The sequence below is a fragment of the Simochromis diagramma genome, unplaced genomic scaffold (assembly GCF_900408965.1).
Source record: "Simochromis diagramma unplaced genomic scaffold, fSimDia1.1 OVJJ01000179.1, whole genome shotgun sequence".
Lineage (NCBI taxonomy): Eukaryota > Metazoa > Chordata > Actinopteri > Cichliformes > Cichlidae > Simochromis > Simochromis diagramma.
The window spans coordinates 1-20,326 of NW_024387086.1; the positions used below are offsets into that span (position 1 = coordinate 1).

The 20,326-nt window shown below is 39.5% G+C and overlaps 1 protein-coding gene and 1 long non-coding RNA gene across 7 annotated transcripts; both read right to left on the reverse strand.

Annotated features, from left to right (window-relative positions):
• Positions 1-3,818: 3,818 nt before the first annotated feature.
• Positions 3,819-9,785, reverse strand: LOC120742641. Of its 5 annotated transcripts, none has more exons than XR_005697917.1 (5): positions 6,257-7,526; positions 6,089-6,145; positions 5,849-5,929; positions 5,595-5,765; positions 3,819-3,833 (listed from the first exon to the last, which is right to left on the reverse strand). XR_005697917.1 is itself a non-coding variant. In XM_040046068.1 (3 exons), the coding sequence occupies exon 2, from the start codon at positions 8,710-8,712 to the stop codon at positions 8,134-8,136; it is 579 nt and encodes a 192-aa protein (XP_039902002.1). In that variant the 5' UTR covers positions 8,713-8,744; positions 9,058-9,195; the 3' UTR covers positions 7,954-7,978; positions 8,090-8,133. The 5 variants fall into 5 exon arrangements, 2 of the variants coding, with proteins under 2 accessions (XP_039902002.1, XP_039902001.1); XR_005697916.1 differs by lacking the exons at positions 3,819-3,833; positions 6,089-6,145; positions 6,257-7,526 and adding exons at positions 7,918-7,978; positions 8,090-8,744; positions 9,496-9,783 and having other exon boundaries at positions 5,637-5,765; positions 5,849-5,978; XR_005697915.1 differs by lacking the exons at positions 3,819-3,833; positions 5,595-5,765; positions 5,849-5,929; positions 6,089-6,145; positions 6,257-7,526 and adding exons at positions 7,541-7,652; positions 7,736-7,816; positions 7,918-7,978; positions 8,090-8,744; positions 9,496-9,783.
• Positions 9,786-16,133: 6,348 nt separating this feature from the next.
• LOC120742640 lies at positions 16,134-20,027 on the reverse strand. 2 transcript variants are annotated; one of them, XR_005697914.1, is made up of 4 exons: positions 19,733-20,027; positions 19,087-19,210; positions 18,856-18,979; positions 16,134-16,262 (listed from the first exon to the last, which is right to left on the reverse strand). It is a non-coding gene; the product is annotated as an uncharacterized LOC120742640 (long non-coding RNA). The 2 variants fall into 2 exon arrangements; XR_005697913.1 differs by lacking the exon at positions 16,134-16,262 and having other exon boundaries at positions 18,779-18,979; positions 19,733-20,016.
• Between the last annotated feature and the right edge of the window lie 299 nt (positions 20,028-20,326).

The following is a 20,326-nucleotide window of genomic DNA, read 5'->3' on the forward strand; positions in this document are numbered from 1 at the left end:
GGACCCACACTGGCTGCAGAGCAGTCGACGCGATGCAAGTCAACTGAATATGAACTTTCCAGCCAAAATGCTGAAACAGACTGCTCTCCGGCAGTCGGATCTCATATTATGCTCTGCTGTATGATTTACTTGACCTGTTTTTGTGTTTAATTATTAAGGTTGGTTGCAAGCCTGTCGTCCCGGGATGAGCTGACGTGAACCTCCTCCTTCCTGGCCTCCCATTAGATGAGAGCGAGCTTCCCCAGTTGCCCACATCCAACGAGAAACCATGAAGCAAGCTGGTGCTGAGTAACAGAGGACATGAGTTCTTCTTTCACCAATCGATCAATTCGTTGGTGGTTCCCCACATCTGCGTCAGTAGGACAAAGCTGGAAGGAAGTTTTACACCAACACCGGTTGCATGGTGTATGCGGGATACGTAGTGTTTTTACAATTTAAAAAAGCAAAGTGGAGAGGACCGTGACCACAACGAATCAACTCATTTATAAAGTCAGATGGAGAACGAGCAGGGATGGTTCATGGTCAACTTAAAGTTGGAGTTGAGGAAAAGGAGGACTGAAAGAATGACTCATTAAGTGTGTGTGTGTTGTGTGTGTTGTGCGTGTGTTGTGTTGTGTGTGTGTCTAATTTCAGGGTTGGCTGTAATATTTCTGGGGCTCCAGGAGCTCTTGTTCCTCCAATCACACTCCTTTTCCTCAACTTTCTTCAAGAGCCTCCTCACCATGACTCTAACAGACCAGACTTCCCAACTTGTGTCCGCGCCCCCTCTGGGGCACGAAGTCCATTTCATGATGCTGCATATTAACATGAAAACCCACAGCAAAAAACAGGTGGCTTGGACCTGCTGGGGCGCCTCCACAAGCCCAAATCAGAGTCAATGAAGACATTGTTGAATATGTTTCCAAAACAACTCATTCTATCTAGTCCAAGACTATAAAAATATATGGGTTAAGCAATCTTCCCTTTGTCTTCACCGCACAAGTGTGCCGATTGTAGGTCTCCCCTGGCAGATTGTTTTTTTCCCTTCGGTCTGGACTCAGCGCTGGCTCTTCAGTTCCGACGTAGCAAACGGCAGCCACAGTTTGTTTTATTGGTTTGTGAGGCCGATTTTGCAGAGGGATGGAAAATGTATTGGAAGCAATGTTAGTAAGTTAGTTACACCTTGACACTACATTAAAGTAATACAGAACACGTTATGCCTCCATTGCTTTGTAAATGAGAGGAACCGTATCTTCATTTGTAATCTTTGGTCTTGTAAACCTTTCAGATTGGCCAAGATTAACATTATTTTGTCTACGTACCTGCTATTCCTGACAGGTTCATCTCATGTAAACCCGATAACGTGGACGCACAGCGTGACTTTAAAAAGTCCACATACCTTTGTGATGTTTCCGATGAACTCTGTATTCCTCGTACACGTAAACGCAAAAATTGGAGTTTTAAAAAAATCCTCAGTTTCGGTGATTCGAAACGCCGGTTACTGGTGGACCGAACAGCTGCGTCTTCCATAAATACCGCCGTGAAGGTGTGACGGTAGCGGAAAAAGGATTTAGTAGTTTATTTTCTACGTATACGACGACTTTATTGCACTATATAATTTTCCAATCAGTGTTCAGGAATTCTCAATGGTGCTTGGTGCCATACCCTCAGGGACTTTAATGTTATATAAAAACACTGACAGCTCGATCTCTACCTCAGTCACTCTCCCTGATCCAGCTGAGTCACCAATAGGAAAAATCTGCTTTTCACAGGAACTTGGTAAGCAATAAGAGAATACGTAGTTTATTCCAAGAAGATATCGTCTCTCTCCCATATATAATATCTTATTGGAACCGATTTGTTCCAGATATCAAGTGGAAGACAGTCTGGATGGTCCCCCATAAATATTTGATTGTAAATAAGGTGAAAGAAGTCTCATTAAAATTCTACATAAATGTTATCCATCCAGTCACTACATGGTAAAAATTTAAAAGGGACATAAATACTAATTGTACTTTATGTGTGGGATCATCCAGAAACTGTGACACATCTCTTTTTTGGTACTGTTCTTTTACACAGAGATTCTGGAAGGAATTTATCAGGTTTGTTATGTCCATATTTTTAAGGGAGTTTTCTTTACGATGGGAAAATGTTTTATCTGTTCTTTAGTTCCCCAAGAAGTATGATAAAATGTTTTTTTCTGGATAAATGTTGTTAATACTTTAGCTAATTTTTTTCCCATAAATGTAAGTTTACTAACAAAACACCATATTCTGTCATTATTTTAGGTATGTGGAAATGTACATACAATCAATATCAGGACTCCACCAACAAAAGGCTCTCAAAACAATATATGTATGTGAATTTTGCGTGTATTCTATAATTGTTACCTTTTTCTTTTAACCATGGCTTTGTGTGTCATGTTCTTTGTTTTGTATACTTCATCTGTTCGTCATGTTGTATAACTCATGTTTGTTAAGTGTTTGGTCCTTTCACTGTCTCATGAGCCTCCTGAACTGAAGAAAGTGGAATGACTCCTGAAATTGGCTTTGGTTTGTGAAACAAGTCAAAGGTCACAAAGTATGAACATCATCACCATCTAGTGGCAGAGAAAAAGAATGGGCACGCACACAGACACACACACAGTAGCTGTCCAATCTGTACTGTGTATTATGAGTATTCTACGGTGGCCCTGAGAGGCCAAATGGACTGCAACTTCAGAAAACACTTGCAAAAGAAAAACGCTGCAAAAAGAAAAACGCTGCAAAAGCACAGAGGTTTATTCAGGAGGTTTATTCCCCATTTCTCAACCTTGGCAGCCCCTCTTACAGAGCTCACGAGAAAACACTTCTAAAGTGATGTGGAATGATGACTGTGAACATGCCTTCCAATCTTTAAAAAGACAGATTTCTGAAGCCCCTGTTTTGCAAAGCCCTGATTTTTCCAAACCATTTGTTGTACAAGTAGATGCCTCTAATGTTGGACTTGGAGCAGTACTGGCTCAGGGAGAAGCTGGTGAAGCTTTTCTTAAGTAAAAAGCTGTTTGACAGGGAGACAAAATATTCAACAGTAGAAAAAGGACTGGCAATCAAGTGGGCAATTGATTCGTTGAAATATTATTTCCTTGGAAGAGAATTTATTCTTCAGACAGATCACAGACCCCTGGTGTGGATGCACTCCAAGCAACATCAAAATGCGAGCATACTGTGCTGGTGCCTAGCCCTCCAGCCATACCAGTTCTGATGTTTCCCTCACGACACCTCTCTGCGTAACATTCTACAAAAGCAGCTGTACATGCCCACTCCATTTTTGATGTACCCTCCTATGATGATGAGCCTGTTCCAATACAGACTACAAAACAGAGCGAGGCATCTAAGCTTGAAAGGAGAGTGGATGAGCTTGCAAAGCAAGTAGAAACTGAGCCAAAGGTCCAAGAATCCTCCTCCTGACAGTGAGCTTAGTGCAGCGTTAAAACAGAGACAAGAAGAAAATGTTAAACTTCAAAATAAGAAAAATGAGTTGCCTAAGCTATGAGAGCTCGCTCAGAACTAAAAATGTTAAAGAAAATAACAGTGATGGCAAAGATTACTTAATGGCAAGAAATGGCAGTGCCAGGAGACCTGTTAAGGTTCCCTCTATGCCAAAAGTGTGATTCTCCTTTAGATGTGGTGAAGAAGCCTATTACTGCTCGATGTCCAAATGAACCTGTGAAATGCACTATACACAGGTACACACACACACAGGTCTTTATCATCAGCTTCCACATTTATAGTTTTCCCAGGTTATGATATGACACAGTCTGACAGCTGTTGGTCCCAGCTGATTTCCCTCTCCCTCCGCTCCTCTCCGTCTCACTATAAAAAAGGGAAGGAAACCATTATCAGTCCAATCGCCATCAGCTGTTCTCACCGGCATCTCCAGCACCGCCCCGTTGAGCCCACTGCACCACTCCTCCCCTGCAGCCGCGCCCGGGACCACACCTCCGCCACAGAACCTAACCAGAAAAATGTTGAGTTATTATATTATATATAATTAAAATGTTAATTCATTTAAAACCAACTCATTCATTTTTAGGAAAAATTATTATTATTTTTTTCCATGTTTACTGTGATGATGATGATGAATTTATTTCATCCGTCAACCTCACCCATCAGAGTTAGGGGGCGGGGCTAACAATGAAACGGTTAAACCGCTGCTTTAGTCCAGAGTCGATTCCTTTAGATGGCATCTCTCAGTACCAAGTAAAGAGATCGTACATGCATACTTGCTAGTTCTTATTTGGCACGTTCGCTCACGAGTCCAGACTTCTGTAGATGAGAGGACACAGCAGACAGGGAGACGGCAGCATCATCTGCCCTTCACTGTGTACTTAAACAACTACCACAGACCTTCCACGGCACAAGAAAGACTGAGTGGACCGACAGTAACAAGTATTAATAACAAAGTTGGCCATCAGATTTCTTGCAGTGATGTAATAAATGATTTTCCCTCTAAAAAAGCTGGAAAACAAAAATGTTAAGAGGAGGATGGAGTATTGAGGAAAAACAAAAGTCAAATGTTTGGATTCCAATCATTCATTTTCAAATGTAGTTCTTCCTGTTTTTACCAAAGAGTTTACACAGTTTTACAGTTTTCAGAACAAATTATTCTACTTAATTATTCGACTGATTTACAAATCATGTTCCCTTATTGCACCTACCTCTATGAATTTACAGTACTGAAGCATTTCTCTGATATTTTTTTGTGTTTTATTTAGTAGTTAGAACTTAAAACATATGAACTAGGTACTGTTTTATTTAAGGGATTTTTTCTTTGTTGTTGCACATTGCTCTTACAGTTTATTTAAAACCAGAAATAATAAAGCAGTTGACGTGTTTCAGGCTGTGACTTTTAGTATCTGTTGGTACTTCATCACTTTGAATAAGTGTAAGTCAACACCAGGCCACACTTTCAGTCTTTCCATTAAACAAATGAACAACAATCCATTATTTTCACCATTAAACAGTAAAATATGCTTCTTGACTCCTTGATGCAGGTGCCCACCTACAACCTGGTTTATTAATACTAAGCTAAAGAGGAAAGCAACTCACTGTAGTTCTCACAGCTCAGGACAAGCAGACACCTGATGTTGAGTGACTGAATGGAACTAAAACAAGAATTCATAATTATGTTTGTCTGCCATGAACACGTGATGATAAAACTCTGCATATGCAGTCAGGAGACTGATGACCTGTGAAATGAGCTGTTAGAAATGTGCAGATATGTGTAAACACTTGATCAGCATTTAACATCCAGGATGGAGCAAAACTTCTGACCTGCATGTTGAGAACCTTTAATCACATCATCTTTGTAGTGAAATAGCTGATGACTCATTAAACGTTTCCATGTAATTTATCCACAGTGAAAAATATTCACTTTGCTGGATCTGAAAATCACGTGTTCATTTCATTAGACACTAGCAATACTATTAAACTGGACCTTATCATTCTCATATAGCACTAAATGTGAAACTGAGTCATATCATAACAATCTATATATGTAATATGTGTTTGCCTGAATCTTCCAGCACAAACAGAAAGAGGAGCTGTTGTCTGAGTATCAATGCAAGTACACACCAGAAATCGTTCAGTAAAGACAAATTTAATAAATGAAAGCTGGTGAGAGGGCCTTTGATGTTTCTCTTTGGATCATCCTTCCATCCATTTCTTCAGCTTATCCAATTCAAGATTGGAGCCATCCCAGCTGTTATGGGGCCAGAGGCAGGAGTACAACCTGGACAGGTCAGTCTAACACAGAGAAACAGACAACTATTCACACTCACATTCAACCTAACTGCATCTCTCTGGACTGTGGGATGAAGCTGGAGTACCTGGAGGGAACCACAAAGGCGCCAGGACTGTCTTGCTCTCAGGTGACGGCCGTTCACGCTGCTCTGAAGACCCTCAGTTGTCTTTGGATCATCCTGTTGTTTGTCTCCCAGTGTCGTTGCTGCTCCTCTCCTTTCAAAGACAAACACCAAATAACACCAAATGAGAGTGAATCACTTCAGAACAACAGGAACACTCCTGGTTATTGTGAGCAAACGTCATAACAAGATGAATATATTTACCATTTTACTGAGGGAAAATCTTCTGTGTGGAGTTTCTTCTCATCTTGGCTCTTTTTCCTGACATTTAGAAACAAGAGGCAGAAAAGAAAGAATAAAAGTTAAAACCTCAACGATTTTTTAATGTTTGGGATATTTTAGAAACAACCGTAAACACTATTTACTACTTACCACTTTGTTCATTCTTGCTGACGTTCACTCTCCTCATCTTCTCTCTAAAGGACAAATGACAGTAAAGAGGGAATCGTTTTAGTAACTTTATCAACCAGGTGAGCAGAATTTTAGATATTTATCAATATTCTGATTAAAAGCAGAGTGAATACTTATCTTTTTACGAGAAAGGGTTCAATCCGTCCTGTCTTAGGTCTTAATGTCACCTTGTCTCCTCTCTGTTTTCTCTGAAAAACAAAAGACAAATGGGAAGAAAAAAATTAGTAAATGATTTCAGCAACTAGAGGAAGTGTTCACTGAGGAGGAGCTGTCATAATAATATAAAATCAATATCTACTTATCTTTTTTTTAATGAGAGTTTACAGAGCACGCTGGCTTCGCTCCTCCCTCCGCTCCTCTCTGAAAGTTACCTGGATAAAGGATAATAACAATTAATAACATCATCAAAACAGACAAACCTGAAAGAATTGCTGATCAGAGTTGTGACAGAGTCGCAGGTTAGATGGATGTATACTTATCTTTCACAATGAGAGCGTTTGCATCTTCCTTTAGAGAGAAGATGAGGAGAGTGAACGTCAGCAAGAATGAACAAAGTGGTAAGTAGTAAATAGTGTTTACGGTTGTTTCTAAAATATCCCAAACATTAAAAAATCGTTGAGGTTTTAACTTTTATTCTTTCTTTTCTGCCTCTTGTTTCTAAATGTCAGGAAAAAGAGCCAAGATGAGAAGAAACTCCACACAGAAGATGTTCCCTCAGTAAAATGGTAAATATATTCATCTTGTTATGACGTTTGCTCACAATAACCAGGAGTGTTCCCGTTGTTCTGAAGTGATTCACTCTCATTTGGTGTTATTTGGTGAAAACAATAAAAAGACCTCTTCAGGTCTTTTTATTGTTTTCTCTCTGCAGAGGAAAGTGATGAGACTGATGAGGAAATACTAAATACAAAGACTGACAAAGGGAACTGAAAAAGTCAAACCAAAACCTATACTGGGGGAAAACTGTAGGAAACAGAACTACTGAGGCAAGGAAACACGAGGGGACGGAGATTAACACTCTGACAAGGGACAAAGGGAGACTGACACAATATTTACACACAGGAGGCTGATTATGGGAACTAAGGACACATAGAAACACAGCTGAACCGAATAAGAAATGAACAACAAGTCGAAACAAACTCTAATGACAGTTCAACAAGTTTCTAAACAGAACAAATAACTTTCAGGATGTTTCAACAATGTGTAAAATGAGTTCTTATCTTTTTTTGTGAGAGGGCCTTTGATGTTTCTCTTTGGATCATCCTTCCATCCATTTCTTCAGCTTATCCAATTCAAGATTGGAGCCATCCCAGCTGTTATGGGGCCAGAGGCAGGAGTACAACCTGGACAGGTCAGTCTAACACAGAGAAACAGACAACTATTCACACTCACATTCAACCTAACTGCATCTCTCTGGACTGTGGGATGAAGCTGGAGTACCTGGAGGGAACCACAAAGGCGCCAGGACTGTCTTGCTCTCAGGTGACGGCCGTTCACGCTGCTCTGAAGACCCTCAGTTGTCTTTGGATCAAATAACACCAAATGAGAGTGAATCACTTCAGAAACACAGGAACACTCCTGGTTATTGTGAGCAAACGTCATAACAAGATGAATATATTTACCATTTTACTGAGGGAAAATCTTCTGTGTGGTGTTTCTTCGCAGCGTGACTCTTTTTCCTGACTTTTAGAAACAAGAGGCAGAAAAGAAAGAATAAAAGTTAAAACCTCGACGATTTTCAAATATTTTAGGACATTATTTTAGAAACAACCTTAAGCACTATTTACTACTTACCACTTTGTTCAGGCTTGCTGACGTTCGACATGCTTCACTGTATATTATAATCTCAAGCGCTTCCTTGCTGGAGTCGGGCTCCGGATGCTGCTCTCTTCCTCCGGAGCCTTCCTCTTAGCACGCTTTGCCGACATATTTAGAAAACGGCAGAGCACCGAAGTGAGAACTCTGCCGTCCGCGCTGTAGTCTGTTATTCTCCAGCGGTTCGTCATCTCAGTGTCCTCTGTTCGGTAAACAGTGGAGATGACTCTGGTGACGAGGAGGCCGTCGACAGTCAAGGTGCCGACACAGTTCCTCCGATCTGCCTTCAGCACAGCAAGATCCGCTTTCTCTGGAAGAACTGGAGTCAGGAAGCGTGGATGAGAGCTGGAGCCCGCAGGCGGCAGCATCATGCCAGCTGGTGAGTCCGTAGGAGGAGAAGGAGTGGTGTTCTCTCTCTGGCTCTGCCTCACATGGACAAATGGTGTCGTCACCTGGTCCCGGTGGAACAATCCTTTAAAAGGTATGTAAGGAAAGTCCTTGGACCCCGTCACCAGGTTATGGTAAAGAGTGAGGACCAGGTGGGACATGGAGTCCAGTTGGCTGCTGCTCAGTTCACGGTTCCTCAAGTTAATGACGACCATCTGAGGAGCAGTGATTGGACTCACCAGCTCAGCTACGAGAAAGCAAAGCATGCGTGTACGTTAATCATGTGATCACACAAACTAAAGCCTGAATTTAAATTGTCCAGACATGGCTTTACATCATCATAAGCTCTTCCACACACAAACAGTAAGAAGCTCCCAGCAGAACTCATTGTTTATGAAAGCCTTCACCTTTTTTGGTAAAAGTTTTCATGCGGTGTAAGGCTGCATGGACTTTCACTGAGGTTTTAATACGCATTCACATTAAGGAGTAATATCTTCATATTAGTTGAGCATCGATATTTTGAGAATAAAGCAGCTACATTTAGGTGAGAAACCTCCCACCTCCTTATTGCAGGCACACACTGTTTCAATCTCAAACTCATCCAGCGACTCTGTGAACTTTTAAAACTCCATTCTCCAGCTTTATAAAATTCACAATCTATGAAACTTTCACGTATAACTCAGCGCCAGCAGCCCAAACATATCAACTCAAACCCTCTACATGCAAAAACGGCCGCGCGCTGACGTCAGCGTCCTCCAATGCCTTACGTCGTTTCCAGGGCGCGTGCATTCAATTGTTTTTTTTTCCAGCGATTTAAAAAAAAACATGGCGCCATCTTTATAGTGTACTGGCACATGTTAAAATTGATGTTACTCAAGTATGAAACATCTCATCCTAAATGTTAACACTCATGAAGTCCTACTTCCAAACAATAAAAGACAAAAATCTAAGTTGTATTTGTTTGCTAGCACTCTGACATATTAGCCTGCTGTACTCACCATAGCGTTGATCTATCACCTCCTCAATGAAAAGGGAGAGCAGGTGCATCTCGCGACTGAAGTTTGTAGAAGTCATTTTGCAAATCCTTCTTGAAGATTTTCAAACGTTGGCTGTAGTTTGAAAAATCCGAGTTTTCACAGCACTAGTGGGAAAAAGCTCCTGTTTGCGCTCAAACGTGAAACCCGAATTCCAAGTTTGCCTCCTGCTTTTATACCTGCACTCAAACACGTCATCATCACCATGACTCCCAGTGCCACCGAAAATCAATTTTATTTATTTAAAATAAAGTTCGTCTAATTATCATAGCTTTTTAAAAATTATATATGTTTCTCACTTTATTTTACTGTTTTATTCATCCTTTATAAAAATATGTTGCCAAACTTTGTTGTTTTAATTCTTTAAAAAAATCATTAATTCACCAGTTAACAAAAATGAAGATCGATATCTGAAATTTAAATTAATAAATAAATAATTACAATTGATAATGGATTTTTAGCATTAAATAATAGTTTTTCAATGCGCTTTAAATGTTATCAGAGCCGATGTTGTGCCAAAAAGTGATCGCAGTCCAAAAAGTGATTTACGGTATTGAAACGTTTGTTTGTGTCATGACATTTGTAAACAGTTGATGTTTAAGGTGCAGTTCACGTGGAAGCCAGAGGAGGGTGGTGTTGTGCGCATAATACAAAGTGATGGCGAAACCTAAAAGACGGTGTCATGTCTGCTCCCTGAAGCAATCTCATAACAGTTTCAATCTATTTCAAGCCAGTTAGCACATTTCTGTTATGAAGTTTAATAATTTTTTGGCAGTAAACTTTTAAATCCTTTTATTATGAATATCACATTCTCAGATTTTCAAGAGAGACCAGACCAATAGGGCAGCAGAAATCACAAAAATAAATAAATAAATAAATAAGAGTTTTATAAAGATTAAAACAGTAAAAAAAAAAAAAGAGAGAGAGAGAGACTGGAATGATTATGATGTATAACACAGAATATGTACAATAACAGAGTTATAAACACACCTAGAAAACACGTGATACTTTTTATTTCGTCTATAACCTCTGTGCAAATTTTGTTGACTGCAAAGTGTTTATGAATATGTTTTTAAAAGCTGGTTATCTGACTGTCAGTTAATAGCAATTAAAAAGAAAGCTGATTTTTATTATTCCTAAATGGAAAAAGTCCATTATGAATTTTTGTTATGAATTTCATTTATCAATCCACCTCCTCACTGCTCTTTCCCGGTGCAGCAGCCAGAGCTGGATCAAGCAGCCAGATGGCTTCTGGAGGAAGACTAACTGCAACAAAGGGTCTCTGGGAGGCTGCTCAGGCACAGCAGCTGAAAAATCAAAGATGAAATAAAAACTGGACCTGATCATGGTGCTGCATGAGACAAAAAGTCTAGATGATAAACCAGTGTATGAATTGGTAACACTGCTTATGATGATCATGTTTAGGTGGAAACTAGCGAGCTAACTTCCTGCTAACCTCTAACTCAGTTAAATTGAATAAACTCTGTTTTCATGGATGCCTGGATGTTAAACTTAATTGTTAAACCCGGTAAAGCAGCAACGCTGATCATTTTATTAAAGATGAAAGAAGTTAGACCATTTTTAGCTCTCAGTGATCCCTCAGTGTTCGTTTGACTTTGGGACCTGAAATATGGCAGCTTTTCACTTACACATTTTTGAACCACTCATTCATAGAAATAGTTTCCAGTCAAAGATCTGGACAGATCCACCAAGTTCACAGTAGTTTTACAATTTTCTGCAGCGCAGAAAAAAAAAAACCTGAAAACATCACACCTCTGAAGTAACACATTGTGATTCATGTACAAACAACACACAATTATTGTAGATTCTTCAAAGCCTCCTTATATTCAACACTTGGGTATGTGGTGTTATACATGCCCTCACAGCACCAGCACATCAATCACCCTATTTTCACCTTGTCACCTTCATTAAGCTGCTCTCTTTCTACAGAAGGCCCACCGCATGCATGGGGGGAGGGATACCGTGGGCCAGGGCTGTGGCATCTAATGTCTGGTTGTCAGTGTCCTTTGGAAAAGCAAGTGATTGTCCTCAAATCAGATGTCCCAGCAGATTGATCTAGACCAAGACCAATACACCAAGACAAACAGCCATTTATGCTTTTTACACAGACAGCCCATTTATTAACCAGGGAACTTGACACAATGTATTTTTTTTCTATGCTCTATTTAACTAGAAGAATTGTTGTACCACACATTAAAGTTTCAAATCAGTGAAAAAGCAATCGTGCCAAAGAAATGTCATGTGTTTGTTTAAGATGACTGCAATTATGGTATTAACAGAAAACACACATCTGTCTCTTTTCTTTTCTGTTTAGTGTTTCACTTACCTTCTAAACTCACCAAGTACTTGCACAATCCTGAGGTTTTTAGAAAAGAACATCCCAGATTAAATAAGGAGGAGATACAGACATTAAAACTAACCTTTATTACTATGATACAAAACAATATTAATGAAGTTGTTAAAAGTGGTACTTCTTACAAACACACACACACACACAGACACACACACAACTCATTACAAGTGTTTAAAAGTTTGAGTTGTCTGAAAAACTAAAGAAAAAAAACACAAAAATGTTACAATACAAAAGTTGGAACTTTATTAACACCCAGAAATACAAACTGATGGGTTGATAAATATCAAGAAGACAGTACATTTCACATAAAGACTGTGCATCATTTTAAGATGAAGAAATGCAATATGGGGTCAACCAGAGGATTAATAATCAAAACTAAGGGATTCTGATATTAATACTGCACCGCCTCGAATCTCACTATAAGTTACATCTGTTGAACTGACTTCTTGCTAGCATTTCCAAGGAAGTCAAGATGAAAAAAATAAAACCTAAAAACAGAGGGTCCAATACATTTAACAGGAATTTGTCAAAAGAGGTAAAACTGCACACACTCACATGAGACCCAGACCTTCACAATAAAACAGGAAATGAGAACACTACACCAAGACGCAGACCTGACACTGAGAGACAGACAGAATGACACATGGAACCTGAACAAAACTAAACGTGAGATACAACCGAGAACAAATCCTTAAACATGAATAAACAGAAACATAGAACTCTAACAATAATAATAATCATCATCGCACCCAAAACCACAACAATCATTCAAAAAATAAACTAACAATCAAAACTCAAAATACTGGTTCGAAACTGACCCAGAACCGTAACAGATGCAGGAATAAGTAGTAGGATTTAAGAGTATAATAACGGACTGAAACAGAAGATGGCAGCACTGCATATACAAGGATGCCAGCTGCCGTTAAACCCCGAAGAAGAAGAAGCTGTGTCCCAGAATTCATAGCACAGCCCAGCTCAGTTTCCAACAATGGCGGCAGCTAGTTAGTCTTATTATTCTTTATGGGTCACAAAATAAACGTTTAACATATTTTCAGGTGAGGCTGTAACTGTGTAAACCTCAAATATCTGCTCGGTTTATCAAGACACCACATATTTTCAAAAGCGCTCCGACGTTGTCGGAGACGTCTGTTACCCACTAGCTCGATAGCTAGCTGGGGGGCAAGGCTCACTAGAGCCCGTGAGAATACCGGACTCCCGCAAATCGTTTTCAAACCCACCGCTGTCTTTCGTTACTCAGCTTAAACATATATAGGTCACTTAGATAACTTAAAAATGTTATCGTTTGGCTTTTTTTTAGTATATTATTTGTTCCTGAGTAAATCAATTTGGCTGAGATTAAAGTTATAGTTTCTGTAAGCAAAGCAAAACTGTTTATGTGAAAAACTGTAAAATATAATTCCAGTGTTCTGTAAAATATAATTTCAGTGTTCTTTTTACATTTCATAAGAGTAAAATCCTTGTAGGAGTAAATGTATCCAAGCTTCTGACAGATGTGACAGATGTTTAACTTATTGTTGTTTACTTGTAGTGTACAATAAATAATCAAAAACACAGGATTATTCTGCAATGCTTCATTACTCATTAATGTTACAAATGTTGAAAGGTGAAAGTGTTCAATAAAATCCTAAATATTGCAAAATGCTGCAAGAACTCAGTTCTTCTTTCACTGCTTTAGGACACATCCCATTATATTGACTACTGTACACACACTACTTAATATTTAAGATACAAAAAATACTGGTTTCTGTGCATGCATCTGCAGTGAAGGTGTGTGTTGTTTTGCCATGCAGCTTTTACTTACTTAGGCGCAATCAAGCACTCTTCTTCATTTTGCCTACCATGAAGTCAAGCCAAAAAAACAAGAAAAGAAAAACGATTTTTCTGGTATGAAGTATAACAGTTCCCTGAACTACCTCTGATAGTGTCCTCATCGTGATAATATTTCCTTTATTTATGATTAGTAATCTTTATCTTCAGAGGTGTGGGTGACAGTTTTAGTGTTTGCTTTAAAAAACAAAAAACAACAAAAACTCAAAACAAAAACTTGATGGAATATTTCTCTGGACAAGAGGTCCTTGGATCGCCTCTCCGTTGTCTTTGTTGAACGCAATGAAGGCAGTGAAAGAACTGCTCACTCCTGATTGGACACTGAGCTGCACCACCTTCTCCTTCACTCCTCCACCTTGCTGTCCTCTGTGCTCTCTCTCCTCCATCTCCAGAAAACAAATCAGTCTGAGCACCAAACCTGTGGACTGTTAGTCTGCAGATAAGAAGGAAAACACACAGAATTCTCATGTTTGTCATTTTTCATACCGTATTATTATAGTATATTCGTTTACCAGTCCAACAGATTTATGTTCCCAAATGGATCATTACAGCTTTTGCCACACTGGTCCACTTGATTGTCAAAGTGTATTAGCTCTTTATTATTTCTTTCTTTTCTTTACAGGTTTTAAGTTGAGATTTAAACTGGAGGAGAGAACCAATGTGTCTTATATCTGAGGAAATAGAGTTCAACTGAAAGCTCTGCTTCCCATGGTGCTGTGGCGCAAAGAAAGCACAGCAAGTTGGATAGAAGAAGAAGATCGAAGTGAGTGAGCAGTTGAGCTAGTGGTTAATAGGTTAGAAAAGTAAGGAGGAGCAAGGTTATGAAGGGCCTTGAAGGTGAGCAGAAGAAGCTTGTATACTATTTCACGGAGAGCCAGTGAAGTTCCTGAAGGATAGGGATGATGCGCTGGTAGGAGGGGCTTCTGGTAATAACGCGGGCAGCGAAGTTTTGAACCAGTTGAAGCTTGTGGAGGGATTTCTGGGGGAGACCATGCAAGAGACAATTACAATAGTCAATGCGAGAAGTAACAAGACTGAACAAGAATGGATGCACACTGGGTGGAAAGTGAAGGACGTAATTGGTTAATGTTGTGTAGATGGAAATAAACAGAGGGCGTGAGATCACTGATGTGAGATTTATAGGATGGTGTCACCCTAAACAGGTTACTAAGGGTCTTAACCTGAGGTGAAGGAAAAATTGGAGTTTTCAATAGTGAGAGTGAAATGATTTGCCTTCAGCAGGTTGGATTTACTGCCGATAAGAAGGATTTCAGTTTCATCCTCATTGAGCTTAAGAAAATTAGAGCTGAACCAGGATTTCAATTAGGATAAGCTTTCTGTAAGAGAGAAGGTGGGAGGGAGGAGTCAGGCCTGCAGGAGAGATATAACTGAGTGTCATCAGCAAAACAGTGAAATTTGAAGATCAAATTCTGGAAAACGGTACCAAGAGGGAGGATGTATATTATGAAGAGGGCCTAAGTGCCAGGTTGGGGAAGTTTCACTCTTGGTGTTTCTAATTTATATGCAATTGACTGAAGCATATACATATTGTATTATTCATAGGACTTTGTACAAAATATAAATGTCTTCCATGTGTTATATTGTGGTTTGATGTTTGCATATGTGGATGTTTTGTTTCTCATTTGGTTTGCTTCCCCCAGACTTGGGCTATTCCAGATGCTCACCTGACTGATAGAGAATAAAAAGAAGCCAGTTGCTGTTACAGGGGTTGGGTTCTTTGGTGTGTTTTGGTGGGTACACTCATGCTTTCATTAATAAAGATTACTAGATGATAAATATTTTTGCAGCCTCGTGCCATTTTGTTTGAACCTATACGTGACTGCTGGCCAAACTGATATAAATAGTAAGTGAAGTAAATAAACTGCCTGTGGCTTCTCAGGAAGTCCTGCATTTGGGTCCTGTTATTCACGCAAACCTGACAATAACACATCACCCTGTTTTATCCACAACTGTAAATTTTCGGAGACATCCTGTTACATTTACTGAGATCAGCAACAGACTTTCTGAATTCAAACCTCAATAAAAATGTGAAAATGACTCAGCTTTTTCTTTTTTTGTTTTTACAGCATTATGGACTATAAGTTAAAGCAATTAATGATGCAGTGAATGATGGTCAAAGGGTTGATCTTTACACAGAGCACGTCTGTCCCTTTTATTAGCCCATTACAATTATTCCCCCATCACTTTAAAAAGGCAACAAAACATGCATGTAACATTTCTTCAGAGATGTAATTCAGTTTTAATTATATAGCGCCAAATCAACACAACAGTCACCTCAAGGTGCTTTATATTGTAAGGTAAATACACTAAGTAATACAGAAAAAAAACCCAACAATCAAATGATCCTCTTTGAGCAAGTACCTGGCAACAGTGGGAAATAAAAACTCCATTTTAACAGGAAGAAACCTCTGGGAGATCAAGGCTCAGGAAGGGGCAGCCATTTGCCACAACTGGTTAAGGGAGAGGGGAGCAGGACAAAAGAAACACACTGTGGAAGAGAGACAAGTTAGTGTCACAATCTAAATGTTGAAGTTGGTCGACATTTTCAGATCAGACTTATGGTCTTTAAGCCAAGTTTAAAATTAGTTTTGAATGTCCTTGGTGTAGTTATTGATGTCATTTCTTTTTATGACAATCTGTTCTTAAATTGTGTTTTATTTCTCACAAAAATGAAAAGATTATGGAAGAAAGTCGAGCCAAAGAACAGAGCTGGCTCTTAGACTTCGAGTATAGGAGGCCCTCAGCAGTACTTTTAAAGAGAACAAGAAACACATAAAACCTTAGATAAGGAGGTGTGCTCTGACAGTGCAGCGCAGCACCCAGAAAGCTATTTGGCATTGGCAGAGAAGACTTGGGAAGTTATTCAGGAGCATAACCCTGGTACTCAACTTTGCTGCTCAAACCTCAAATATATTGATACTTTTACGCCAATATACAATTTATTTCCAAAATTGTTACAACAAAGAAATAAAAAACCAAACATAGATTTCATAACTTTTTATGCTAATTATTATTTCAATCACTACAAAACAGGCAGTTTTTGAAAATTCAGATGTAACTCTAACTACAGTCATGAATAAGCAAACATGAATGAAGACTATGTGCTGTCTTAAGACGTTCAAGCAGGGCTCTAGAGTGCGACCAATTTGGTCGCAAATACGACCAAATTTTTCAGTGGTGCGACTAAAAAGAAATATTTGGTTGCACCTGTGCGACCAACTGTTCAGGTAGCAAAAAAAAAAAAAGAATCTGCAACCTTCCCTGTGGTCAACAACAGACACAAATTTTGCCCCTATCGTGGACTAAACCAATCAGAGATAGTAAGGGGCGGGACCTCTCTGATTCGCCGTGGTCCAGATGAAGGTGCAGGTGGAAGTGGGAGGTGAGTAGCTTGAATGAGGTAGAGGGAGGTCATGCACTTAAATTAACACACAGACATAGCCTGTCTGGGTAAACTGTTTGCAAGTGTTGTTTAAGTCTAACAAGTAGAATAAATAGATGTATCTGGAGGAACTGAGAGAGGAACTGTTCTGTTTTAGAATATGGCCGATGTTGTTTTTATCTGGGGTGACGTATATTGTTGGTCATCATATGTATAAAATGATCCATCTTAACTGTTGTAAGGAAGTTCGATGCTGTTTGGGTGATCGTGCTCGACTCCCCCCCATGTTTTCTAACAAAATCCTGTTTTGACGCACCTGAATGAGACTCTGCAGTCGTTTGTCTCTCTCCTCAAAAACGAACAGGTGACATCAACAACAGACACACATTTTGCCCCTATCGTGGACTAAACCAATCACAGATAGTAAGGGGCGGGACCTCTCTGATTCGCCGTGGTCCAGATGAAAGTGCAGGTGGAAGTGGGAGGTGAGTAGCTTGAATAAAGCGATATCAATTCATTAAATCCTGAATGACTTTTAAATATAACTGTGTTTTGCCAGAAACGCCAGATTCTCAGATTAAAGCTCACAAAACCATTTCAACAACAACCAAACAGCAAATGAGAGCAGGTACACGGATTCCCCACAAAGACGTAAACATAGAGCGGACCCGACGCATCAGAATCAGCTTTGTCTTTCTCGGCTTTCTCACCCGACGGCCTTAGACGGACACGCTGTCGGAGCTCAGCGATTCTGATGCGTCCGGTCTGTGATTACGTCTTCTTGCGCTGATTCTGAGCTGCAGGTTTTGTCTCTTTCAACCAAAATTCACCGAGCCAGCAGCAAAAGAAGCAGCAAACTGCGCTTCACATTTGATCAATGTCGTCATGAATTTTGCTGTTTTGCTTCCACGACTATTAAAATCACACTCCATGCACAGCTAGCTCTCTCTCTATCTCTCTCTGTACTTCAAGAACAGTTTCCCGTCTCCAATCTCTGTTTTCTGTATTATTCATTCGCTTATTACCCACCAGTCTACCGTTTTTTACAGCGCTGTCGGCTGCTATCTTTTTCTTTTTTTTCACTTAAATGACCTCGGACAAGAAAGCCTATTTTTTCTGTTGTTCAATACTGAAGAAATTTAAACTTTATATGCAGAACATTGTAGAATATTTTTAAGGTTATCTGCTATAAAAAGCCAGACCAGGAAAATCTCCTTCATGTTTTTCTGTGTTTTATTCTCAGTTACTTTCACACAAAGGCATCTGCTGTGATGTTCACAATTCTGATGAAGTCAGTACTGATAAATGATCAGAATTATAATATTTCTGACTGTCTGAGGCTAAGTTGAATCGAATCGGGACTTTGAGAACTGGAATCGAAGGGATTATAGAAATCAGTGATGATACCCAGCCCTAGTGAGCAGCCTAGGCACGACAGAAGTGGATGTAGCTGTAATAAGAAAATAACTATTGATAACTTTTCTGTTAAGTTAAGGCCTGATCCTTCTGAAATTCATAGCCAGTGCTCTGACACGGTGTCATCAATCTTTGAATGCTGAAAAAGCACAGTGTATCCAGAAAAACACATTATATTATATAAATTATTATAAAATTTGTGTGCGCCTAACTTTTGTGCCGTAGAAAACACAACAATGATATAAAACAGCTCTGTATCAAAGGCAGTGTGGAGTAAGCAGACCTGCTTCTGTTCACTCTGAAGATGAAGCTACTTTAAGAAAACTCTCAGAGTCCCAGAGCTTCTTTCTTCACGCTGCAGCCCAGCAGGACATTTCCAGCATCCACACACTCTGACACACACGGTGCTAAAAACACAACACAGATATTAAAATAATGATTGTGGGAGGAAAGCTGTAGAATGAAACAGTTTTTTTAAAGCTGTTATTTTATCTGTTACAATCATTGCTAGTACCATTGTGAGCACAGAGCCACGAGGCAGCCTTCATAGCCAGAAGCTCCCACTCGTCCTTTGCATCCATCTTGAAACCATGAAGCCAGATCAGAGCCAGAATGGTGGCCCACACTTCACTGCTGGCCTAATTCCCCAAATCAAAATCAATCAAATAAACCAGACAGAACACACATTTTACTTTCTACAACCAGTAATATTACATATGTTTGTGTACTTCTTTGTCACACGGGGTCACCAAGGTGGGCAGCTCTGCATATTTGATTTGGCAGATTATTACACTGGATGCTCTTCCTGATGAAATCCCAAACTGTGATGTCATAAATGCTCTAAAATAATGTGCTGACATGTTTTTACAACAACTGATGAGGAAAATAATTTCTGCTGCCGTGTGGTTTCTGGATAATATCAGACGCTGGTGCAGCTCAGTGGGAGGTTAGGAGTGTGATTACCACCAGTGTTTTAGCTTCTGATATGCAGATGTTTATTCTCAGGCTGTGAGGCAGGCCTACGTTTAGTTTGACTTCATTTTATTTGTTTTATGGTGTGTTTTTAATTATATCATGTGTTTTTGTTCAAATTATAGAATCAAATCTGTTTTATCTCACATCATCATTTTGTGTTAATATTTAAATTGACAGCAGTGCACCTTTTCAGGCTTTGACTTTTCCACCTCCTCGTTGGTCTGTCCCAGTGCAGCAGCCAGAGCTGGATCAAGCAGCCAGCAGCCAGACGCCTCCTGCAGGGAGACTAACTGCAGCAAAGGGTCTCTGGGTGGCTGCTCAGGCACAGCAGCTGGAAAATCTAAGATGCAATAAAAACAAAACCTGATTATGGTGCTAGATGACAAACAGAACTCTACATGATAACTCAGTGCATAAAACACCGCACTGTAAACTATGCAACAGATAAATATTATGTTTTTCACTTGAAAATTACATCTTAAAAATGTAATCATTACATAAGAGGCTCCACATCAAACACATTAATCACATCATCTTTGTAGTGAAATAGCTGATGACTCATTATTGCAGCGCAGAAAAAAAAACCCTGAAAACATCACACCTCTGAAGTAACACATTGTGATTCATGTACAAACAACACACAATTATTGTAGATTCTTCAAAGCCTCCTTATATTCAACACTTTGGTATGTGGTGTTATACATGCCCTCACAACACCGGCACATCAATCATCCTATTTTCACCTTGTCACCTTCATTAAGCTGCTCGTCTTTCTACAG

Coding starts and splice junctions, on each gene's coding strand:
- LOC120742641 (XM_040046067.1), bottom strand. CDS start 9,571: ATGACTTCTACAAACTTCAGTCGCGAGATGCACCTGCTCTCCCTTTTC. Junction 8,745..9,495: donor GGTGATAGATCAACGCTATG/GTGAGTACAGCA, acceptor GCTTTCTCGTAG/CTGAGCTGGTGAGTCCAATC.